Source organism: Rhinolophus sinicus, chromosome 16, assembly GCF_057876585.1.
Source record: "Rhinolophus sinicus isolate RSI-liver-muscle chromosome 16, RSI-T2T, whole genome shotgun sequence".
NCBI lineage: Eukaryota > Metazoa > Chordata > Mammalia > Chiroptera > Rhinolophidae > Rhinolophus > Rhinolophus sinicus.
This window is the reverse complement of record NC_142516.1, coordinates 140,807,308-140,834,348: the sequence shown is the minus strand read 5'-3', so window position 1 is coordinate 140,834,348 and position 27,041 is coordinate 140,807,308. Positions and strand designations below refer to the sequence as shown.

Sequence of the window (27,041 nt, the reverse complement as noted above, 5' to 3'; positions counted from 1 at the left end):
TTGGGAAGTTTCCATACAGTCTGTAGCAAAAGGAAGTTCTCAAACCATCAAGCAGAAAATGAATTGCAGTTGATGAGATATTTGCTAGGAAATGCACAGAGTAAATGCACTGCATTTTTCTGAATAATTATTGTCAACAGTAACAGAGAGAATAGAACATGCAACAAAATCTCTTCATGGATGGCCAATAAGTATGTACTTAATATTCTCTTTAGAAACATACTAATAGAACTTGGAGATTCATAAAGAAAAATACCCCCACAAAATAAAAGTAAATCCTATAACATCTGATTAGCCAAGTATGGAGCCTGGCTCATCTCAGCCACTTAATAACTTAATATTCCCCTCAAGGTGACCCAGTTGGATATAGTAGGTTTTCTTTTTAAGAGCATCGCTCAAGAGGCAAAAGTTGACATGGTGTCAGATATTGAAGTCTCTCTCGCTTCCAGCATATTTGAAATTATGTAGATAGACACATTTTTCCAAGCTTATGCAATCCCAGCCTACTTATCTAAAGCCTTATCTGCAGTTTGTTATGCTATATTATGCAGTACCTGCCATATAGTTGCATGTCTTTCCATTCAATCTAAGAGACACTTTTGAACACTTGACATGTGTAAGCTGTTAAGAAAATGTAATGTATTAGAAAAATGATGTACAGCAAATGTTTAGGTTTCTACAATTAAAAAAAAATATTTCTCTACGGTATATTTAAAATGTTCAATTTCATCAAAATGGCCTCTTAAAAATGTGGCTTAAACCTATATAAAGTCATCCTTTATGACTATCATTAATATTCAAATCACATTTTTATAAATTATTTTTTGCTTATCACAAAACATATTTTCAAATGCAGTCTCAATTGCCTTCAATAATTAAACCAATATAAAAATTATATTTCAGGAAAATGCAATTTAGAGGTATTACATTTTTATTTTATTTTTAAAATTTTCATCTTTCTTAATTAGCAGGTTTCCCAATTCTCCCTCAATCTACTTTCTAGCTTCATTTTTTCTTCTCTGGAATTTAAGAATAATTTTCACATACTGAACTAATGAGGTCTCCCTTCGGTTCAGTTATTTCACTTTTATTCCTTTTCTCCACTACTTGGCTATAAAATACTGGCCAATCCTTTGAAGTAAATGTTGTATTGAATTACAACATATAGCAAGAATAATGCCTAACTCATTAATTCAAAAATTCATGGCTTTTTATTTGGCAAAAGCATCTATGTAACCAGCAGCTTTATAAAGAAGTCAAATCTAAGAAATCCCTTCCCCAATTCATCCTAATTATTATGAAAGCTTCAGCATGTAGGACTATCGAATAGGTTTGTCTGATTTTTTTTTACTTTATATAAAAGGAATAATCATCCAGTATATTCTCTTTTGTGACTGTCATCTTTCATTCATTGTTATGTTTCTGACCTTCATCTATACTGTTGCTTATCGCAGCACGTATCCATTTTTATTTCTGTACAATAAGTTACTATGTAAATATATCCTAATTTATTTATTGACTCTATAGTTGAGTTTTTTCACTTTTAGTTTATTATAAATAATACTGTTATAAACTGTCATATCTTTTTGTGGGCACACATACGTAAGTATTTTTGTGGTATAACATATAGAAGTATTTCCATTGGGCGTTTACGTAAAACTGGAATGCCAGCATTGTAAGTAGGTATATTCAACTTTTGTAAATACAGCCAAGTAGTGTTTCAAAGTGGTTACACTCCCACTACAGGCTTTTAGGTTTCCACACCCTCACCAACACTTAGCATAGTCAGTATTATTTGTTTTATTAATGTTTTTTTGAAATTCTAGTCATCCTGGCAGTTGTGCCGTGGTATCTCTTTATGGTTTTAACTTAAATTTCTCTGATAACTAATGACGTTAACCAGTATGAGTTTGTTGCTCATTTCATTATCTTGTTTTGTGAAGTGCCTGTTCAATTATATTCCCATTTTTTAAAAATAGGGTTGTTTTGCTTTTTCTTCTTGATGTTTAGGGTTTTTATATATTTATGATAGTCTTTCTTAAATATACATATTGTAAGCATTTTCTCCCAGTTTGTGACTTGCATTTTGGTATTCTAATAGTGTCTTCAGATGAAGAAAAGTATGTAATTTTTATAAAGTTCTTTAAGGTTAGTACTTTTTGTATCCTGCTTAAAAAATTTGGCCGTGTTCATGAAAATGAAAATGTTTTTCTATATTTTCTTCTTGAAGTTTGGTTGTTTTAACTTTAACATTTGAGGTGTATTATCATTGTGGAAGAGATTTCACAATGGTTAAAGAGGAAGGTCAAGATTAATGTTTTTCCTAAGTGGATTTGCCCCTGTGTTGCAATGGCACTTTTGTCATAAATCAGGTGACATGTGGAAAGGGTCTGTCTCTAGAATCTTCTGTTGTATGGATCTGTTTAATCTGTCTATAAACCAATACCAAAATATTTGAATCATTATACCCATATACATCTTGATATATAGAAAGTCCTCTGATTTTGTTTTCAAAATGTCTACTCACGATTCTTGGATATCCATATGTACTTTAAAGTCAATTTATCAATTTCAGGTGGATTTTTATTGGCATTGCATTGAACATATAGATTATTTGGGAATAATTGAGATTTTTTACAATATTTGATTTTCCATTTTATGGAGTGTTTGATCATCTTTAATTTTTCTGGAATATTTTAAAAATTTTTGTGTAGAAGTCTTGCCCATTTGTATAAGATCTATTTCTATGTATTTTTCAAATTTTGTGCTATAATAAATGTTGTTACTGAAAATAACAAGCATATTTCATTTTCCAATTGTTTATGGCTACTATATAGATACAATTTTGATTTTTTTATGTTCACCTTTTATCTATCAAACTTTCCAAACTCATATTAAAATTTATATAGAGATTCATTTAGATTTTCTGCATATAGTATCATACTGTCTGTAAATAATGGCTTTTATTTATCTCTTTTAAATTTTGATAGCTTCTTTCTTTTCTTGCATTATTTTATGGGTTAGGACTGTCAATAAAAAGATGACTGGAAGTGACAATAAGTGGCACCCTTGTCTCCTTTTTGATCCCAGGGAGAAGCTTTCAATGTTTTATCATTAAGCAAGTTGTTTGCTGTAAATATACTGTGGATGTAGTTACTTTTTATTAGATTAAGTTCCATTATATTAAGAGTTTTCAGTTATTTTTGATCAAAAGAGGAAATTAAATGTTTTAAATTTTTTTGACATGTATTGAGATGATCATATGACTTTATTTTACTTGTTACCCTGCTTCCCCGAAAATAAGCCCTAGCTGGACAATCAGCGCTAATGCGTCTTTTGGAGCAAAAATTAATATAAGACCAGGTCTTACATAAGACCCGGGGAAACATGGTAGTATTATAAATTACAAGAGTTGATCTTTTAGTATGAAGTCAACCTTGGACTACTAGAATAAAGCCTACTTGGTTGAAATATATTCTGTTGAATGTACTACTCTAATTTAATTTGTCAATATTTTGCTCAGAATTTTTGCATGTATTTTATTGAGAGAACAGCCTGGAATTTTCCTTTCTTTAAATATACTGGTTAAGTTTTTAATATTAAGTTTATGCAGTTCTCTTAAAGTGAAATGAATAGTGTTACCTCCTGTTATTTTCTGGAATAATTTATGTAACATTTGTTTATTTTGTACATCATGTTGGAGAGAATTCATCAGTGCAGTTTAAGTTTTCTTTGTGGAAAGGTTTCTAGACAAAGAATAAATTTCCTTTATACAGAAAAAACTAGTTATATTTTCTCTTTTTTATTGTGTTCATTTTGGAAAGATGGTGCATTGTCGCCCACCTATTTAAATATACAAACTTAGTTACTAAAATGTGATTCCTGGTATTTTCATCTGTTTTCACATCTATAGGATATATAATGATATAGTCATATTATTGATGTTGGTAATCTGTGCATTTTCTCTGGAAAGTCAGTCTTGTTATGGTACTTTCTACTGTGTACAATTTTTCAAAAGATCGTCTTTTGGCTTTTGTTTATATTACATTAATTTCTGCTCCTATATTGATTAATTCTGTATAATTTATGAGCTGCTTGAAATGGATCATTAACTATCCCCTTTTCTTTTTTTCTAACATAATGCATTTTAGGTGATGATTTTTATACCAAGTATACCTTTAGTTGCAAATCACAAGTTATAATATGTTGTAATCAAAATATTTTCTCATTTCCATTGTGATTCTCATAGCTATTTGCAGATGTATAAGTTCTCAACATTTTGTGATTTTGTGGGTATCCATTATTAATTTTTAATTCTACCATGATCAGAGAATATACTCTGTGACTCAGACCCTTTAAATGTAATGAAACTGGCCTATGTTCATTTTAAAAGAATGTACATATATCGCTGTTGTTAGTAACAGTGTTCTCTGTATGTCAATGAATCAACTCAGTAATTAGTTATCTCAAAATTTTGTCTGCTTATTCCATAACTAACTAGGGAAAAATAAACTTAAAATTCCCCACTATTGCTGTTAATCCATGTTTTTCTCCTTACAGCTGTTTTTGCTTTGTCTATTTTATGCTAGATTTTATTCTCATAAAAATTTAGAATTGCTGTATCTTCTTGATTGATTTATCATTTTATTATTGTAAAATGATCATTTTTTTATCTCTGGTACTGCTTCTTGCCTTAGTGTATTTTCTATGAATGGAGTATTGCTAAACCACCTTTTTTTTTTTGGCTTTATTATTATTTGCATGTATATCTTGCTTGATCTTCTAACTTTCAGATTTTGCCTTTATATTTAAATTGTTTCTCTTTAAAATAGCACATAGTTTTTTTGTTGTTTTTTTAGTTTCAGGTGTACAAAACAATGTAATAGTTAGTCATTTACACCTGTAGCTGTCTAGCACGTAGTATTTTAATCTAGTTCATAATCTCCGTCTTTTAATTAGAATATTTTGTAGCTTGATATTTGATGCAATTACTGATGTATCCGGGTTTAAAGCTATCATTTTATTATTTGATATTTATTTGCTCAATCTGTTTTTTTGTGCCTTATTTACTTTTCCCTTTTTAATTAAAAATATGTTTAGATGCATTCTGTGCTTTATTACTTTTTAAGTTACACTTTTTATTATTACTGTGTAGCAACATAGAACTCATTACCCATTTACTTCCTTCAGTATATTTTGCCATGTATTAATTTTATGTTTTTTATTTAATGTCTTTCACAAAACCCACTTAAGAAATTCTTAGAATTCAGTCATTTCCCCGGTTATGTGTTCAGTGGAACAAGCGTTTTCATTTTATTTTATTTATTTCATTTTATTTGAATTTGACTTTTCTATTTCTTTATTTGCAAACTTTTAAAACAACTTACAGAATGTTAAAGTGATTTTTACTTATACTCTCTTTTGCACAGTGATTTTTTTATTTTAAAGCTGCTGTTTATACAGTTCAAGAACTATTTATATACTTTTGTTTTAACAGACTTTTATTGGGGACATCCTCTTGCTTGTTAACCCATTCAAAGAGCTTCCAATTTATTCCACCATGGTGAGTATAAAATTTAAAATATCATTTAATATTGTAGACTAACACAAACCAGGCATAATTATTTGCATCAAATGACTAATTAAGAAGAAAAACCATAACAATAGGAAAGGTTAAATTTCTCAGAAAGTTCTGAATTGAGTAGTTGCATAATAATTCTCTTCATTATATTTAATCTTCAAAGTTTTGGACATAGAATTATTCATAATACAATTTTGTTAATGTTCATAGAATTTTGAGTGATTTCTTTCCATTCCATTTGTTGGTAATTTATGCCTTGTCTGACCTTTTAAAATCAATTTATTAGGGCTTTATGAATGGTATTAATCTTTTCAAAGAAAAAAACTCTTGACTAATTTTTTTATTGTTTATTCTCTATACAGTTGATTACTACTTTTTATCTTTGTTGTTTCCTTTGCTCTACCTTCTTTGAGTCTATTTGATAGTTGTTTAAATTGTATAGTCAAAAATGTCATCGATTTCTGCCCTTTTTAAATAAGTATTTGAGGTGTTTTATTTTGCTTTAAACAGTCTAAATTCTACATCTTAGATATTTCACAATTTCATTATTGAATTTAAGATATCATCTCTTTCTATTGGTATTTTTTCTTTGCTGTATGAATTCTATAAAAATATAACCTTATTCTTTTTTTATTTGCTACATTTGCTTCTCTTTGATCTATAGTCTGGATATATTGACTAACTAGGTTACTAATTCTCTTGCCGGTTGTTTTGAATTTGCAGATAAAACCATATATTCAATTGTTGACATCATTTTTTTCAATATTAAAATTTTCATTTTATATTCAAAGATTCCAGTTCTCTGGTGAAATTCTTTGTCTTGCTACCTATTTTCTTGGACATGTTAATAATTTATTTTAAAATATGTGTTTGATAACTCTAATAATAACTTATTATTAATCTAGTAACTAATACTAGGTAATAATTCTAATAGTTCTAATCTAATCTAAATAATATCTAATAACATCTGGGTATATTTCTAGTGTTTGTCTTTGTCAATTCATTTTTCATTACATGGCTGTGTTTACTGACATTCCTGGAAAATGTTGGTTGAATACTGAACCTTTAGTATAAAATTTACAGAGCTTGGGGTGGTGTTATCTTCCCAAGAAGTTTTGTTTATTTTCTCCTGGTGGGTAAATTATAGGCAGATAATGTAGACTCTGGTAAAGTTCCTGTACTTTGTGTTTGCCCTTATGCTTAAGGAAGGCACGCCCCGTTAGTCTCAACTGAGACGTTGGATGATGTCGACTTGGCTTTACTTTGTTACTGAGATCTGAATCTTGAAATTGTGTTTCCCTAGCAGTATGCAGCTGCTATGTCTGCTTAGCTTTTTAGAAACTTACGTTTACATTCTCTGAGGCCTCTGAGCTTTACTCCGCAAAATGGCAATGCAGAATGAGAAAAAGTTGTGGAGAAGATTCTGTTTGGCTCAATGCATTTTGATATTCTCCAACATCTTGACCTCTTATATGCTAGTTGCTTTGGTGATATTCAGAGGTCTCCAATTAGGTGTTTAATTTGTATTTTATCCAGCTTTTATAGTTGTTCATGGCGAGATCATTAGTCTGAGACCAGCTACTTTATTATAGCCATATGATAAAATGGGCTATATCTGTTATTACATTGGTGTCAGAAGATCGTTTGCCTTCAAATGCCTAAGATTGGTTGGAATTCCATGTCCATTATTTTTCAATTCTGTATGCATCTTTCACAGACAGAGAGAGAGAGAGAGAGAGAGAGAGAGAGAGAGAGAGAGAGAAACATATACATGCTATTTAAAGTTAACTATTGATGTATTGTCCCTGGCTTATATTAGCGTGTCACATTTGATAGTAGAGTTAACAAGATTCCTATGATGAAACAAAAGGGAATTTAAATAATTGAATAAAAATACATACACATATAAATATTATTTAAATGCTTCTATGGAACTAGAGGTCAAATTATAAGTGTTAGGGAAATTTTAACATAATAAATTATTATAATATGGCATTGATTGTCATATATTATATCTTGTAATGTAACAAACCTATTATTTTATGGTTTGTTTCTTTTTAGGGTGTCAACAATATGGCAGTTTTATGATTTCAAGTATTATGTTGTATTTACATTTTCTTTCAGAAATACATGCTACTAGAGAAGAGAAACTTTAAGACTTGTGTTTTGTTATTAATGTAGGAATGAGATGTAATGCGTTGAGATTTTTGCCAGAATGCTTTGTTAAAACTTAAAGCAGTGAATGCAATATGTAAGTTATAGGTATTGTACTTTATACTCATCATTTATCATTTCCAGCTGACTCTGGCATAGAATGTAAGAGGAAAATAAATATATTTAGGTAAAATATGGACTGATATAAAGCTCAAAGTAAAATTATATACTTTTACCAGGTAACAATGAAATTTTACAGTGTCTGGTGTTTTGGAATTCACATACATTATGTAGAATTAAATAGTTTGTACTCCCCTGGTCTATAAGTAATGACTCATGAAATTATAGATACTAGGTAGATACAAGGATTTAATGTTTAGGTTGAATTAGTGGACATCCTTTGTAGCAATATTACTACCTCATAATTTTAAATCAGTTACTTGTGTACTGAACTAGGTTAAAATTAGCTCATTGTTCTATGGACACAGAAGAAAAAGTTTCATTTCTCTTTGTGTGTCTACTGATTATAATTATGGCTAAGTTTATTGTTTTAAATGATAAAAATTTTAAAATACTTTTGTTTCTTCCCATGTTGATTAGTTTAATAAAAGAAGAAAATAAAACATTGAGTATGATCGCATCTATAAAGATTATACCATCCAGGAGAATAACTTCTGTGTTTCATGTTGAAAAAAATAAATCCACATGCACCATTTGTGTCTTTTATTTTGTTACCATTACCATTAGCTGTGCAATATTCAGCCTTTGCATAATATTCATTTCGTATCTAGCAGGTCATCAATCATGGATGTAGAAGACCTTTTGTGACGAACTTCATTTTGAGACTAATATAAGCACATGGCAGCAAGCAGCCCTGTCCATTAGATGGCTTGCTGCTGTAAGCAATGTTGATCTGACGCTACCAATCACTGGGAGAAGTGGCACTTAGAGGGCCAGTAGGCAGACAGTTCTAAATGAAGTATAACCAACAGGGAAAGATTCATTATTGTGCTGCCTGTTTATGCTGAAGCCAAATATTGTTGCTCATTTTAAACACAAAAGAGGTAGGAAAGAAGGAGGAGACAGAAAAATAGCCAGATTTTTCTGAATCGGTCTTACAAAAAAAGGAACGTTACAATCAGGAACAAGAATGCTTTATCAAACCAACAAATATTTAGTCTATTAAATATAATATATTGTGTTAGATATTTAGGGATGCTGTTTAACTGTCTCCTTGTTCTTAAGAACTGCATAGACATTCTAGAGACAAAATGCAAATAGTGATAAAAAAGATAATCTCAGACTCCACTTGAAGATGAAGACTGTAAAACACCTGTATTGGGAAGGTACACTATTAATAGACACGTCAGAAGGTTAGAAGGGAGGGAAATCTTAGGTTAAGAAAGGCATTACATGGGAAAGAAATGTGATTGGGGCAAATCTTAAAGAATGAGTAACATTCCGATAAGGGGAAAGGAGTATGTTTTGGAGGATTGTTCAGAGCCACATTATGGAGATGACAAAATATAAGACCACTTAGAGGAATGCATAGACCGGTTTGATAAATTCTGAAGTTCAAAAGCTGAATAACTAAAAATCGAGTTTAGGCCTAGATTATAAAGCTAAGTTAGAGAGTTTGGGTTTTATTTTTCAGAAAATAAAGAGTCATTGGAAAAAAAGAAGTTTGATACAATTAGTGTGTTAAGTCTATTTTTTACCACCAGTTTGAGGAAAAGAGATACTTATGCAAGACTAGTTAGTAGATACCGAAATAATCCAGGAGTAAGTTTATCAGGGTCTAATATGGGGACTCTAGTAATGGGAAAAAAGAGATGGCGCTGAGTCAGTCAGTGCAAAGACCATAAGTAGTATCCAAAAAGCAGTTTCGTTTTAGGGATGAATAAGAAGAAAAGGTCAACTGATGCCAGTTTTGAATTTGTCAATCTGGGTGAGTAAAGGTATTGATAACAAAGAAAAGGAAAGAAATTCATGAGGAAATATCAGGGTCAGGTGACTATCTGAAGTTTTTGGAGGTTAAATTGAAGTAATGTTGAGATTCTGTACTGCATGCAAGATTAGGAATAATTCTCATAGATAACTTCATTTTGTGAGATTTCTAGGGTTCACACCACACTTAAGGATAAGCTAGAAAAGTAATAGAAAATAAGCTAGAAAAGTAATAGAAAATGGAAGAGGAGATGGAGAAGAAGGAGGAGGGGAGAGGGAGGGAAGACAATGACAGGAAATATGGTGGCAACTAAAGAACCAGGTCTAATATACTGCAAAGTAGTAATCAGAAAACCAGTGAACAAGTGAATGTCCTGAGAATAAATGCTTCAGCAGTGAATATTCATTGGCCTCTCACATATCAGTATTAGACCTTTCTCGAGTGTTTCTCATTATTACTTTTACTATGGAGTTCACAAACCAAGGATGTATCACCTTGAAATTTCAATATTCAGAATGTTGACACCATTCGGGATAAGCTACCTGGGGATAATTTTTCAAGATTATATTTTTGAGTACACACAATGCAAAACTGAGCATTGTGTTTCTTTTTATCCTGTGATTTTTATCCTGTGATTTTTAATGAGATGAAACTCTCCCAATATGTAAAGTGGCATCACATGTGGCATCAGGTTAGGGCTTTGTTTAGTTTTAGTTTCCGCTTGCTGTTGGATTCCATTTTCAAATAATTTGCTGGTATATTGTCCCATCAACCTTGAAGACATGTACTCTGTATTTTCTTACAAACAAAAACATTCTCTTAAGTAACCTCCATACACCCATCAGAAATATGAAATCACTACTGATGTACTGCTATCGTCTAATCAAGAAGCCCCATTCACGTCTTTCCCATTATCCTAGTAACGCCCAGATAGCCAACGATCCAGGCCACCACTGTAGAGTGCACTGAACCACCAATCCCTTTAATCTTCAATCTCAAGCAATTCTTTAGTCTTCTCTTGAACTTTCCAACCTTGACATCTTTGAGGATGCAAGCCAATTATTTTGGGAAATAAAAATTGTCTGTCTGATATTTCTTCATGGCTCAGAAGTCTTGCTGTCATTTCATTTTTATTCAAATGTAACAGGATTCACTAGAAACTGAAAGGGACTAAAAATACTGGCACTGAATCACCATGGCAATCATCATAAATCACTGTCACTGAAATTAAGTTAATTAATTTTTTATTTTTCTGAGAAATTGATAAATTCATATGTGTTCCAGCTACAACTGCCTTCTCTTCAAATTAAAAGCCCTTTCTATTTGTTACTGAAATTAAATGTTGCCAAGAGAAACTGTATTTGATGTAAATTACCACAACTTCAGCTTACTTCATGTCTATCGATTAAACTAGATTTTTGTGAGTTGTCCTTCCTAAAGACAGCAGATTTATTTAAAGCCTGCAGATTTATTTAAAGTCTGTGACCTAGTAATGAAGGATCAAATATGAGCGTCCATTTTATCATTATGAACACTTAAAATGTGCTGAGAAGTGCATACTTTTACAAATGTTTTGTAGTTACAAATGAGATTCAAAATTAGAGATAAAATCACTTTGTGTTTTGGAAATAAGTCAACTGAGTCATGAAGTAAAGTATCCTGAACTCTTTTCACAGAGCTTTCTGTCTTTATGCTGCACTATTTTTCAGGTCTCCCAGCTTTACCTGAGCATCATGGGGCAGCCATGTTCCTCTCTGCCACCTCACATATTCTCCTGTGCAGAGAGGGCCTTCCACCAGCTTTTCCAGGAGCAGCGTCCCCAATGCTTCATTCTCAGGTAAACCCACCCCTCACCTATCCCTGATTCTCAGTTTTACATGAGGGGCTTGGCAATAAAATTGTCCCAATTTCTTATGGTTTACATTGATTTGCTTGCTCAGCAGTTTGCAGTTTAGTATATCTTTGCAATAACTACATTTGACTCATTACAAAGGAGAAATAGCTCTGTTGTTTAAAATAATCCCAAGTACAGCTGAATCAATATCTACAAAGTTAACCTGAAACTCAGTTCATTTTGAGGGTTTATGACTTAGAACCAGAATGCTTTTGCTTTCAAACCTTAGAACACATGAGGAAAGAAAGCCACCCAATGTTAATGAACCTATCTATACCACAGTTCTCCAAAATGTGGTATTGCCCAAAAAACAAAATACAAATTATTACCTGGCAAATGTGGGTTTTCCCCCCCTACTTCTAAGTATTTACCTTTGCTTATATTTCATCAAAACTATACACCCAAAGTATTTTTTTATTGAGATGTAATGGTACCATTAGCTCATAAATATCAAGATGCTCAGGACGATGATTTATATTGAATGGAGCAAAGATTATTCACACCAAAAAAAAAAAAAAATACCACAAGAAGTCAAGGTGAAATGTGATTATGTATTCATAGAAGATTAAAGAAATATTTAAGTATTAAAATAAGATCTGCATTGAGAATTGTGTTTTACATTAGGAGCAATCTCTAAAAGAGGGGACTTCTATAAATACTCATGGCTTTGCTTATTATGTGTAGTGTTGGTTGAAAACTGAACCTTTAAATAAACCACTGCACAACTCAAGTCAAAGTGAAATGAAAGAGTGTAAAGGTGGAATCCTGGATAGAACCAAGAGAGACTTTTAAGTATTTAAATACGCATTATTTGTATACTTTTACATTATTAATGTGATCAAAAATTTCATGGACGGTCAGATTGTTGCAAACTTCAATGTGTCTAAAATAGTGTGCAAATAGTTGTTTTCACACTTGTTCTGAAGTGTCCTCAGGATAAGAGAGGCACTGGAGGGTAGCCCATCCCTTCCTCAAGCAAGCAACTCTACTTTTACTGCTTTGGGTTTTCTGTTGGGTTTTCTGGCCTTACTTTGACAAAATGGGTAACACTTATTAAAAATTATGACATTGTGGGGAGTGTTTAGTAGTGTTGACAATAATAACAACAAATATTTATTGAGAATTTACTAAGGGCCAGACCCTTCACTAGATGCTTTCCATCTATTATCTTATTTATTGCCTTAGCAACCTAATGAGATAGGTATTATTCTTGTTATTATGATCACCATTTTATATCTCAGAGGACTGAGTTTAAAAAGAGTTCACTGATTAGTCCAGGTTCTCATAATTAGTAAATAGTGAATTTAGGATGTGAGCCCAACAGTGTAAATTAGTAAATAGTGATTAATTAGTAGATGGTCCAGTAGTTGGTGTATCTGGGATGTGAGCCTGAGTCTGGCTTCTGAGCCTAATTGAAGCTTAACCATTCTCATAGCCAAATACCAGTGCATGGCTGGCCTCCTGCTGCTATCCCAAGGGGGCTTTCAATTGCTCACCCCAATCTCTCCTAAAATTATGGCCATAACTCCATGGATTTACCTCAATTCTTTTTTTTTTTTTCAATTTTTATTTATTTTATTTGATTTATTTTTTGTTAGTATTATTATTTTTAATGCTTATTGAATCTACTTAATTTTGGGAAAGATATTGGTCCTTAGCGAAGCTCTGAGGGGCTACTGGATTCATATCCTTTGGAAATATGCCTATTACAGAGTTCACAATGTCTAGCAATTTTCTTCAGTAAAGATACCTGTAACTCAAAGACTTCTACAGTGTATTTGCTCATGGACTTGTTTTTCCCATTAGGAATTGTTAATATTCTGCAGTACTAGTATCTCTTTGGGACATTTTTTAAGGCCAGTAATGCCATGTATTAACCACTTACTCTGGGAAAAAAAAAGATTTTTCCATTAAGTTTCAAGAGCGTATCACCTAGACCTGGCATCCAGAATTGAAGAACAAATCTGCGATCACAAGAACTGATTCTTAGAGTCATTCTCTGTCTTCTTTCAAGATTAGCACTTTTTATGTAGCTTCTCTACCTCCTCGATTGTCTTACCTAAGATAAAGACTTTCTGCCTTTATACTAATATATTTAAGTTGTTTTTTATTATATTTTATTAGTTTCAGGTGTATAAAGCAACATAATAGACATTTACACCCCTCACAAAGGGATAACCCCCTCCCCCAATCTACTACCCCTCTGACATTGCATATAGCTGTTACAATTCCATTGACTCTATTCCCTATGCTGTGCTCCACATCCCGTGGCCATATATATACATATATATTTAATTATAGTTGACATTTAGAAATCAACTAAATACATTCTTTAAAGTTCATTTATTCAGTTTTTATTGTGTCCTATAACTAGCATTTGCAAAGGATAATTTTGCAGATTTGGGGATCAAACTTAAATATTCCTGGGATAGATGTCCTATAAGGTATCGTGTTTCCTCGAAAATAAGACCAATCTGGACCATCAGCTCTAAATTACTTGTTTGAACATGTGTGGCAAATATTCATTATCCTAACTATATGCTGACCATATCTAAATTAATGTTATGTGCTGAACATACAAGTGACTTCCGAAGTGAATAAGCAGTATGTGGTCAGTTTCTGTTGGGTACAGATTTAGGAGACAAAACTCTTCAAATAAGCGTAAGAATTCTTATGAACCCATGATTGGCACCACCTAAAATCCTTGGTCAGTATCTAGTTTAATCATAAACTTGGATTTTCAGGTGAAAAAAATGTTTCTTAAGCTGAAGTAGAGGAATGAAGCCTGTCATAACCTACTTTTCTTTTATTTCATTCTATTTTACTCAAAGTGTAAATGAAATGTGGCCATTTTGAGATTTTATGAGACAGTTAAAATGTGTGTGATTTTGGCTATCCCTTTCCCTACCCCTGATCTGGTAACCATGTGAGCACAATTGTGGGGAGAAGAGAGAGAGACTCACATAACCACCAGGTCAGCCCCATACCCTCACATGCCTCTGTGTCTCCAGCTCTGCAGAGACTGTTGCTACCTCCTTCACTACTCTGGATTCGCCACCCATTTCAGGTTGCTTAATAGAAGCTCAGGAAATTTTTGTTGAATGCTTAATGCTAGATAAATGTTACCTTCTGTGCCACCCCTTTTCCAAGAATCAGCTCAGCTTCCACCTCGTCCAGAAGTCTTCCCTGGTTCCCTCCAGGGTATGTACCTGCTTCTTCACCGGTGGGTGCATTGCTTGTTGAGCACTGCTGCTTTCTAATCGTGCATTATTTATGTACTTAGTGTTTACTTGGGAGTATCCCCAGTAGATGACACAGGGCAGTATTTTTCACCTCTTTACCCCTGAAATCTACTATAGACTCTGGCACGTAGTAGGCCTTCAGTAACTTTCATTTGAAATAATGAGCAGTATTTTAAAAAGGAAAATGATATTTTCAAGATTCATCTCTGAGTGAATGCAAACAAACGCTCTATTTAAATAAAGATTTATGAAACATCTAATTATTTTCCTGGGTAATAGAATCTTTGTAACAACAAGTATAATTGCAGTAATTAAATTTCCATCATGAAAGATATAGATTGTTTCTGCTGGAAAATTAGGTTAAAAGAAAAGGTCTTTGAATCAAGAAAAGGAGCTACTTGTCTTGTACAGGTCACTGTCACCTGCTCTGCTGAGAGTGCCAGGGGGATTGTTCTAAAAGTGGTTAAATGTTTATGCACAAATGAGGGGGACAGAAGCATTCATTTACAAGTTGAGATTTGAATAAAATAACTAAATTTTAGCTTCTTTTCTTTCAAGCACTCTTTAATTAAGTTTGTTAGAACCAATGTTTAAGGGAAAGCACTGGTAAATAGCTGTATACTTGGTATATTTTAAAAAATTGTTTGGCTAATAGATAAAAGACTGATTTTATGAGTATTCTATTTGGATGCAGGAAAATTTTATTTTGTATCAGACTCCTTTGGTGTAGCAATTATTGTATTGGAATTTTATAGTAACCCTATATCATCTTGTTTCAGGAATATAATAATAGTTATTGCTTATAGAAATTAGCTAAGTTATGAAGTACGCTTGGGAAATAGCTAAAGTATTGTCATTAAACTGTCATTTAGTTAGTGCTTATTCCTAGATTGACGGAAAATGGGAAACATGGATTGTCAGAATGGATAGCAATCTCAACAGGAAACGGGTCAGTTTAGGATATGACCGCACTCAACTCACCTCGTCACATCTAACCACCTTATCTACTTAGTTTTAGTTTAGTAGCTGGGCACTTTATGGTCATTCAAAAGAGAAGGAAGACTCAGACAGATCTAGTTACTTTTCCAAGGAAGATATAGTGTCTTTCATGAAAGGTCCAGAAAGATTTAACAAGTCCAGGCCATGTTGCTGTAGGACACATGCGCCTCTGGTGCAGAGGCCATCACCCTAGGTCCACCTCATTTACGTTTCTTTACAAAGCTGAGGACAAGTCTGTAGTGTCTTTATTTTCAGTCTACCACCTTTCTGCTATAATTCACCTACGTTACATGGTTCTGCCTTGTAAGAAGTTCTGTCATATTCATTTAGAGTCCCAGCATTTGGAACACCCTAGGGTACATGACATAGTTTACATTTGCTAAATATTTTGAACGATGAATCAAATTGAAAAGTTAAACCATACATACCACAAACTCAATGGAAGTTATGTTTTTCCCTCCCACCATCTTTGTGCCTAAAAATTATCTATGGTTAGTTAATGTTTTACTATATTCACAAAAACAGTGAACTTGTGCTTTCTGTCTGTGCTTTATTTTAGTGGCGAAAGAGGATCTGGAAAGTCTGAAGCCAGCAAACAAATAATGAGACACCTAACGTGTAGATCTGGCACCAACAAGCCTGTATTTGATTCCAAATTTAAACATGTAAGTTTCTTATTGAGCTTGGAAAATATGTTGAGCCAAGAAAAATGTCATTTACAGATAAAGGATGACATCATAATAGACCATAAGTTTAATCATGATTTGGTCACAATTTGTAGAAAAAAAGAAAAAAAGATTGAAGGTTGGTATAAATTAATATTGTTCAAGTAAACTTTTATTTTGTTGCATACATTTAAAAATATTTTTAACATACTCTATTTTCATGTTAGCTTGGAATAGTTGAATTGAAAATATGTACTATAGTTAGAGATTGTTGTTATTCACACAGAAAGTGCCACTTTGGCGTGTAGGTACATTCTGGGGGGCTGGCCTGGTAAGCAACTTCTGTGGGGAATTACTGAGAGCTGATAGTAAAGTTTCAATGTATGTAAAAAATTGACAACAGTAAAACTTAAGGACATTGATGGCAGGAAATAAATCTTCAACCCCTGAAGTGATTTTAAATTATACTCAGTAATGCTTTTATTTGAAGTCTCCTTTATCTACCTAAAATGCTACCAGGATTTAAGGAGGAAGGAAAAGACCTCTTAGGAGGTAAGACAAAGGTCACAAATTTCACACAATAAAGCTCAGAAATTTTATGAAATTTTACTCAAAGAGACACTCACAGGTTCTTATCCACAGACTGATTCTACTCTTTTTTACATCATTTTAGCAGGTTTTGTTAACAGGGTTTTTCCAGGCCACAGCATATTGGAGGGGTTGCTAGTGGACCCCTGCAATTGAACACGTGCAAGAAGGAACCCCTAGTGGTAGGGGACGGACAGAAAAATGATCAATAACCAAAGACAGTGATCAGAACTCAGAAGTGTGCTGCTCTGGAGCCTTTACCTACAGAGCTAACTCTCCACACTTTAGCATTTCTATAGGAAAATCACCCCAGACTCATGGAAGTTCATGATGATTGTTCTAAGTTTGCAACAAATGACTTTCCTATGTGCCCTGTTATTTTAGGGGACCTGAGGTTTCTACACTGTGCCCTACGATTCAGCCCCATTCTCGTACTGTCACTTCCCATCCTAAGCTTGTCCCGCCTATCTGTAAGATGCAAACCCATCTGTCCTACAGCCTCCCTGCACACCCCACAGTGTGCCTCAAAGACTTGTCCAGATTTTAATGCCTGATCTTCTTCTTCCAAGCACTCTCCTCCCATAACAGTAAATGGTACAGTCATTTTTTTCATTTCCACATCCAGAAACCTGGAATTCACTTTGACTCCAGCCTCTTTTCTCTGCCTCCCAAACAATCATAATGTCCTATCAATCCTAGCTCTTTAGCCAATCAGTTTTCTTTTGGCCCAGGATCGTCACTGTCAGTAAGACTATCATCTCCTTTCACCAGATTTTCTTGAAGAGTCACCTAATGTGTTTCCTTGCATCACCCATTCTTATCTTCTGAAGCAAGTACACATCGGCAGTCTGAGTTGACAGGGCAGCTCTGTTCCCCAGTGTCAGTCAGAGCCCAGACTCTTTCTGTCTCATTGCTCTGTCATTCTCCAGGACACTGATCCCTGCCTACGTGGTGAGGCATCTGCATTCCAGCTCAGAGGAAGGGAACAGGAAGCAGGAGTGCAGGGAGATGGCTCATTTTGTTAGTTCTGTAACTGTGTAGTTAGACCTAGCTGTGCAGTTAGAACTGTAACTAGGCAGCCAAGTGCTTAGCTGACACTATTAGATGGAAGGAGAGGAGACTTGATTTTGACTATTCGTGGCCTATATCATAACCCCCTTGCTCAAAATCCTTGCATGGTTCTGTTCCCTGGAGATCAAGTCCAGTAAATCAGCATGGCCCAACATTCTTTAGGATGGTGTCATTTAACTCATGGGCCTTATAGAATTACCTTCCTCTTATTCTTGCTGACGCCTCCTTTGAACACGTATCCCTCACAAACTGGGCCGTGATGTCATGATTTATTCCATTATTCAACACATATCTTAAGTGGCTTCAATGTGTGTGTCCCTTGAATTCAGAGACACTGTCTTAGAGACTGCCATATGATAGGCGCTCAATTTCTGTATGATGAATAAATGAATATATAAATACAATGTCTATAAGTATTTTGGCACTTCTAGAAAATAATTATGCAAAGTTACCGATATTAATTTACTCTAATGTATCAAATAAATTTAATGTGGATAAACCATTTGTTTGTAATCAACCCTGTACATTTTGGGGTGTGTGTGTGTGTGTGTGTGTGTGTGTGTGTGTGCGCGTGTGTGTGATTTATGGAACAACACTGTCATTTTTTTGTTTTGTTTTGAGTCTTGTTTGCCTTTAGTTAGTGGAAATTTTTTTCTTTTTTTTTTAAAATTATTATATATTTTTTTGGTCAAGATTAGGGAAGATATATTTGTTCAAAGATTTTAATTATCGTCTCTCTTCAGGCCAAAAAAAACATTATATATATGAAAAATTATTTTAAATTCCTCACACACATAAGAATATAAGTTTTGTTAAATATAAGTCAACTTGCTTTGTATAACATGCAAGAAATGATGTCCCTATATGCTGTATAATTTCCTTGACCAAAAAAAAATACATGAGGCACACCATAGCCATGTTGTACCAGTACACTCTCTCTCGGCATGTATTTCAAAGGGAAGTATTGCAAATACAGGGATGTAGTCTCAACTTTACACAGCTTGCTCCTCCAGAATCTCCCCTGTACAGGTCTTTCATCTTTGCAGAAAGACACCTGCATTTCATTCAGCAATTTTATATGTAAAAGTGTCTGATTACATTGGAATGAAGACAGTTGCTGTTATCTTAGATTATTGCCTAAAACAATACCATCTAGAGCAGGGGTGTCCAAACTGCGGCTGCGGGCCAACTGCGGCCCGCAATCCGTTTTTAATTGGCCCACAGCAAATTCCAAAAATATATTTAATTTACTTAAATAAACCAGGTGGGGCAATACATACTTCACCTCGAGTGAGTGGCCTTGCTGTTTGTGTATTTTACCGCAATGGCCCTTGGTAAAAACCGTTGAAAAAAGTTTAGAACCTCTAGATTCTAGAGGTTCAAATGTTAAAAATCCTGCAACGTATTGCACGATGACTATTGTGTTATTATACTGTTTTCTTTTGTGTCACCTGCCCTTTTTACCTCATGGCTGCAGGTCAGAATTGTTTCTGCCATGGTGGTGTTTACATAGGAATATTCTAGAAATTTTAGTATCGGAGTCCTCATTTAGAAATGAGAGGAATTTATATTTAATTGTTAGGTTAACGTTATTTCCTTGTATTTTCTATTTTCGAATAAGTCCTTAAAAAATTAATGTACTTTTATGGGTTCTCAAGCATATGCCTGATTCTAGAGATTTTCTCTTTATGAGGACTATATAATAAATTCTGCAATGTAGCCATGGTATCATGTGTGGCCATTAATGACTTTAATTCATTACCATTTATTACGTTCAAACTATATATTGAGCACCTGTGTAATTCTACAGCAAAGCTCAAAATAATATAGCGTTTTAGATTGACTTGGAAAGAATAACATAAAATATCTTCTTTGTTCAGATATTGTAATATACTGACTAGTGACAGTTAAGGAATAGAGAATTTATAAAACAACACAGTTATAAAATAGACTCAGCTTAACTAATAGAATAACAGGACCTATTGGCTTAATTGTAATGACAAAGAACAATAGTCTCCACTGTAAATTAGGGATTAAAACAATCATTTATTAAGTGAGCCTCTGTGAAAGAGCAGGCTTTGTAATTTCTAAATGCGTTCTACATTACTTTATGTAAATTGGTTTTGCATTTTATTTCAAGTGAATACATTCTAAGTTGTATTTCTTAGATAGATTTAACTCTTTCAAAATTATTATAGCATCTGGAAATCAATATAATATCAAGCAAATTTCAGGTAAAACTATTTCTAATTCACTTTTTTTTGTTTTACTTATTTCACATGGCAAATTAGGGATGTCATAAATAAGTGATTTCTAGTCTCATGAAATAATATCGCACAGATTTGAGTATAGCTTAAACTTCATGTCAATTCTTTTTTTGTGTTTGGTTTCCCTTTAAATTACCTGCATGAGTATCATTCAGTGTCCAAGACATTCTTGAAAATTACCCAGCCACAGTTTTTGCACAGCGTCCAGTGTGTGGGAATTACACACAAGCATTAGATAAATTTATGAACTGACTGTAAATCTTTATAACATTTCACTACAACCCTTCAAGGGCTTAGTGAAATTATGTACATTTAAAAGAGGAGCTGCATGAAAGAAAAATCTGATTAAAGAGATGAGTAGACAAGAGCATACTTGATATATGGAGCTATCTAGTAGAAAGCTTGAAGTTCAGTACAAGATGAGATGAAAGAAACCTTCATTAGGTGGCCCTGGAAGAAAACAAGCAAGTTGGCTGACTTAGAGGGCTGATTCAGCCAGATCAGAGGGGGAGGCATTTCTTTAAGGTACCACCCTGACAGACACAGTACCTAATACTGCCACATGGGGCCATGTGAGCGACAAACATACACATGGTATCTTCCTTTGGGTAATACTGATTGAGTCTAAACCAAATAGTTTTGCCCTGGATCTTAGTATAGTTTGAGAAAAAAAAAAAGTCATTGGAGGTTATTTTAATCCGCAGTTACCAAAGAATAAATAGTGGAAGAATGGTAGGGACACAAAAGGGAAGCCATATTGGGATGATCCTTCAGCAGAGAGTCTGGCAGAGGCTGTGGAATAGCGAGCATTTTCTTTGTGGTTTTCATCGGTGGCATAATTAAAGATTTATAAATGAAAGATTATAATCTGGAGTGTGGAGAGCAAAAGAATAAAGTAAAGGAGTTTGGGAGGCAGTTGGCTGTTCATAAGTTTCACGCTGTCATGATAAACAGTACTCTCTATGAAGAGGTTGCAGAGGGGAAGAGAAAGAGATTTAGTTGGTACCTGGAAGGTGAGGGAGAGCCCAGTATGGAGCTCCAGAGATGATTCTGATCATTTTATGTAGGTGATACATGTATATTTAAGCTGTGATATTTCTGAATTTTAGTCTTATACTTCAATTGCCCCATCTGTAAAGACTGCACGTAGGTCTACATCCTTCCTCTGCTACGGCTTCAGAGTGTGTTTTCCCCAGTGAACAGATGGGTTTGAATCCCATCTCCGTAGATATTGCTTGTGTGCCCCTGTACAATTTCAAAGCAGATGAGATCAGTTAATAAGGCTGTAGTTTCTAATTCCTGTATTTGTATTTCAAACTGTGAAAGCAGAGGATCTTCCGTAGCAATAGGTTTATTGGAACATAAATGTCATGTTTTGGGGGGAAAAAAGCTGCCAGAGACTTTTCACTAATTCTTGCCCAGTTGATTTTCAACTTTAAGAAATATTCATATCCATTCAAATTATTTAAACATGTATTGAGCAACTGTTTTCACAGCGCAGAGTGATGGGGTCAACTTGATTAAGCCATTATTTTTCATTGAGGAGGACAGGTTTTTACTTTTAGAAAATACAATAGGTTAACCACTATCATGATAACAGTATATAACTTTTAGTGGCATAACCGCTAAACTTCTATGGAAAAACAAACAAACCCGTATAAATAGAAAAAAAAAAATCACGCCAATAAAATTTGAATCACTAAGGATTGAGGAAATATATCCTTACTTCCCTTTGCCTACATTTAGAGTTTTCTTGCACTACAACATTCTCATTATTTTGTTTCAAAATCAAATTGAATGGTGGAATTAGTATCAGTTTTGCATTTTCTTAGTATTTCTTTTAACATATTTGTTTTAGTGCCACCTATTGGCCAAGGGGCTAATTGAAGATTGAACACCACTGGTTATTTTAGTTTAGTGTTTGACTTTTGATTTATGGACCAGAAATGCATAGTGAGAGAATGCCATGTTAGTATTTATATTTTATTTAACGGTTTTAGTTTTATATTACTTTTATCCCTTATATGTCTTTATTGTTATTCTAGCACTAATAGCCCAATGATGCAGTGGTTAAACACACAAATTCAGCAGAGATTGCTTGGGTTCTAATTCCAGCTCCACTATTTACAAGCTCTGAACCTGGGGAGACTTACTTAATCTCTCAATTTCCTTTTCTGTAAAATGGAGACACTAGTTGTGAGGCTTAAAAGAAATATATGTACACACACTCACACCACATACACATATGCATATATACACATATTATAGCTTTACATGTATACATATACCAGGTGCCAAAAAAAATGTATACTAGTGGACACTTTGGTCATCATTGCTCAAGCAGTAGTTTGCCACAATCAGAAGTGTCTAGACGCTGATGGTAACCACTTTGAGCACCTCTTGTAACTGCAGAAGTAAAATGTGACTTGTATTCATCTTTTGTTATTGGTGTATATTGAGTATTACAATTTTAATGCAGTTTTCCTTTCTTAAAATGTGTGTACATTTTTTTGGTGCCCTCTGTATAATTTATGTGTGTATAAAGCCTTAGAGTAGTGTCTGGCACATAGTAAGCACAATATCAATGTTTCCTATTATTATTAACATAAACAAAATTAATCTCTGTTATATGTTGAATGCTTAGTATGTGCCAGGCACCAATCTGAGGGCTTTATATACCTGATACTGATAACCACTGATGACCTGTGTTATAATAAAGGAAATGGGGTTCAGGGAACTTAGGAAATTATTCAATGTCATATACTTTTCCTTAGAAGAACTGGAATGTGAGGCAGCTACTTCTCACTCCAAAGAACATACATTGAACCATTACTTATACTTCCTATTTGAGCATATGCCATTAATTATCTTTTATGTTCTTTTTCTATAATAATAAAAAAATTTGTTCATTATCAGATATAACACCTAAACAACTACAAGCCAAAATACTTTAAAAAAAAATCATTCTAATCCTTTTAATGCATTTTAAACAATTTTAAATTGTAATATTATGTTTAAAATGTGGTATAATCACACTATTAATTTTACTAAATATTGATTTAATATTAAATTATTGGAGAAGAAACAAAACTAGGATCCTCATAAATGCTATTTAAAAATATTTTTCAGGTAACACTTCTTCCATTACTACTCTGAATTCATTATGATCTTTAAAATTAGGTTATTATAAAGAGACAAATTATAGAGTTTCTGTAAAGATTAAGCATATGTTTCTCTCCAAATGTTCAAACTTCAAAAATAGATATTTTAATATATTAGGTTAATACAAAAGTAATTGCAGTTTTTGCAGTTATTTTTAACCTTAAAGCGCAATTACTTTTGCACCAACCTAATGTTTCACTATTATCACAACTCTTAGCACTTTTGATTAACATCCAAGTGTTGCTTTATAACCCTTCAAAATATAAATTACTTACAGGTGAATTGAATGACTTAGAAAATTAAAAATTAGGAGCAAAGTTTTCTTTTTTTAATTTACAATAAAATTTTCAAAAAATATAATTGCCAGAAAAACCACCACTCAGAATCCATAAGGTATTGTTGAGCTCCCTCTTGTGACTGATGCTGGAACTATATTTCACATTATCTCTATCTTGAAAGATGGAAAAATACCTTTACCTCTCCAGATTTTCATACTTTTCTCATAGAGTTGCTTGGCCATCATCATTATCACAGGCACAATCAATTGTGAGACAAAATGGTGTTTGTTCTATAGTCAGCGTTTAAGGAAACATGTCAAGAAAGAATTTCAGACGCCAGGTTGATCTGAGGAGCTTTATTAATGGCGAAGCCCCAAACTCCCCACTTCTGAAGGAGGGCTCTTGAGAATAAGACACACTGGGTAACACAGCTTCGTCTAGAGTTCTTATTCCTGTTTCTGTGGGCGAGAATGGTTGGCATGGAGCAATAACAGGGTAGAAGGATGGTTATTTAGGGGTTCAATGTTGAAAAGAGTGTGTAAACTAAGAGTTCAAGTTATAATCCAATGTTGAAGTGAATTTATTTTTTCTAAGAAGTTCTAACTATAACTTGTATTAACTCTAATTTCTTCTTTCCAAAGCCACAAAAGCACACATACGTACTTTATGATTTTCTATACATACATTTTCGTTATATGTACATTTTCTATACATACATAACTATGATAAATTTAATTTATAACTAGGCACAGTAAAAGATTAACAACAATAACTAATAACAATAAACAATTATAACAATATATTGTAATAAATGTTATGTGAATGTGGCATTATTAAGTAAAATAAGGGTTATTTGAACACAAGCACTGCGATACCTCCGCAGTTGATCTGATAACTGAGACCCTTACTAAGTGACTAATCAGCTACAGTGTGGATACACTGCACAAGGGGATGATTCATTTCTTGCGTGGAATGGAGTGGGTCATTGCAGATTTCGTGTTATTCAGAATGGTGTGTAATTTAAAACAGGAATTACTTATTTCTGTAATTTTTCATTTAATATTTTTGAACCACAGTTGACCACAGGTAAATGAAACCACAGAAAGCAAAACCACAGATAATGGGGGGACTAGTGTAGTTTGCAGTTAAGGAGGATGTCCTCAAAAATCCAACATGGTATTATATGAACAATGGAGAACCTCTTAGATAATGGTATATTCCTTCTATCTTTGCTATTATTCTCCAATTTTATGTAAAAAAAAAAAAAAAAAATGAGTAGTTCAGCAACTGTTTCTCTTTTACTACAGGCCATGTCCATCTTAGAAGCCTTTGGACATGCTAAGACAACTCTTAATGATCTGTCCAGTTGCTTCATAAAGTATTTTGAACTACAATTCTGCGACAGGAAAAAACACTTAACAGGAGGTAAGTTTAAAATTAACAAAGGGAAATCTCATTTGCTACCAGCAGAGGGCAGAGAAACACCAAGCGTGGCAACAACAGTGAATGTTGTGTGTGCCTCTGTGTGTGTGTGTGAGAGAGAGAGAGAGAGAGAGAGACTGTATCTGAGATGTCAGGTTATGAGTTCTAAAATTACTGTAAATTAAAACATTCTGAAATGCAAGGTGAACTTTTCAATAGGATTAAAACTATATGATATGTAACCAAATCAAAAATAGCTGGGATTAATCATATTTGCTGAACATAGAAAGAAACACAAATACTCAATTAAAATAAATTTTAACTTGAGTATATAATTTGTTCATACAACACACATTGAAATCTATTTCAAATAAAACTGAATTTATACTTGTAAAACACTTGAATTAAAACAAATCAAAACATCAAAATAATCACCCAACTAAACCCAAACAGAACTGTTTCTTATTTGGTTTAAATATTTAAGGTGTACTTTATAAAAAACCCTTATTTAAAATTCAACTAATTTAGAATTCACCTAGGATTTTACATCTTTCTAATCAAAATAGATTTTCTATACAAATTAACAATATACATATAATTATAGGTGGAATGCCTAACCTATTTGGTGGAATAAACTATTTAAAAAACTTTCGTAAGAGCTGTCAACACGTGAACATTTGATCATTTTAATGATTTTTGAGATACCAATTTTATTTGGTGTTTTCAAGTTATGCTGTCTTCCCTTCAGGAAATGAAAGTTAGTTTTGACCATAATTTAAAAACAAAAAAACTGTATATCAAAATCAAAATTTTTACTAAGTGAAATTCAGTAAGAAATTATGCATAAAGATGTAAGAAAAAAATCATTTTAAATGTTGAAGTTAGACTTAAATTTTGCAATAGAAAAGTTTTGTTGTTTGTTTTGTTTTGTTTTTGAAATCCATGGCTAGGAACTCTATTTGAAGGTCTATCATTTTAGGAAGACCTCAGAAGAGAAATGTCTTGAGGCACAAATATCTTCACATCTTGGTTTTATGACGCTCCAGTGAGACTGTCCCTCCAAGTGAAGGGCCCAGCCTCAGCTCTTTAATCTGTCCATAATTTCCCCCTGAACTTTCAGTGACCAGTGTGGGGGAGGAGTAGGAAGTTCCAAAGCTTCATGTTCCAGCCCTTTGTCACTCCAGTGTGTGTCCCAAAGATAAGTACTATGGACATAATTTGGAGCTTGTTGGAAATATAGACTCTTAGACCCCACGGCAGGTCTGCTGATTGGGACTGTGTGTTTAACAAGTTTCTCAGGTGATTCTTATGAACACTGAAGTTTGAGAGGTACTATTCTGGCCTCACCCAAGTAAAGCCAGCCACTCGTGTTCATGCACCACTGGCACAGTGGAGAAGTCGCTCATCTGCGCTATCACTCTATTGACTTTCTTTATGCTTCCATTTGATAGTCCCTTCACCAAAGTGAAGACACAATAACTGGCTTTTGAAGGTCTTATCCATTACTAATTTTGTTGACTTTTTTTCCGGCCAGAATTTAACATGTCCACTTCTATAGGAATGTTAATTTAGAAAATAATTATATACACATCTGAAAAATAACTAGAAAACGCTGCAGTGAGCACTGATGTAGCGAGACTTCTGTTAATCAGCAATCTCTATTAGCACGCAGTCCCACACAGCTTCAGCATAATCAAATCCACAAATACCTCTCACGCGGCTTCTGCAGGCAGCACACTGTGACACAGAGATAATAAATATTCATTAGGA

The 27,041-nt window shown here is 33.5% G+C and overlaps 1 protein-coding gene across 3 annotated transcripts in view; it reads left to right on the top strand.

The window, feature by feature from the left end:
* Window positions 1–27,041, top strand: part of MYO16 (myosin XVI) — a 548,145-nt gene that overhangs the window by 258,914 nt on the left and 262,190 nt on the right. For all 3 annotated transcript variants that reach the window (XM_019731063.3, XM_074329516.2, XM_019731062.3), the window contains 4 exons: window positions 5,498–5,563; window positions 11,393–11,520; window positions 16,378–16,483; window positions 25,157–25,274. In XM_019731063.3, coding sequence (XP_019586622.3) covers window positions 5,498–5,563; window positions 11,393–11,520; window positions 16,378–16,483; window positions 25,157–25,274 — 418 coding nt within the window. The remainder of the gene's footprint in view (window positions 1–5,497; window positions 5,564–11,392; window positions 11,521–16,377; window positions 16,484–25,156; window positions 25,275–27,041) is intronic.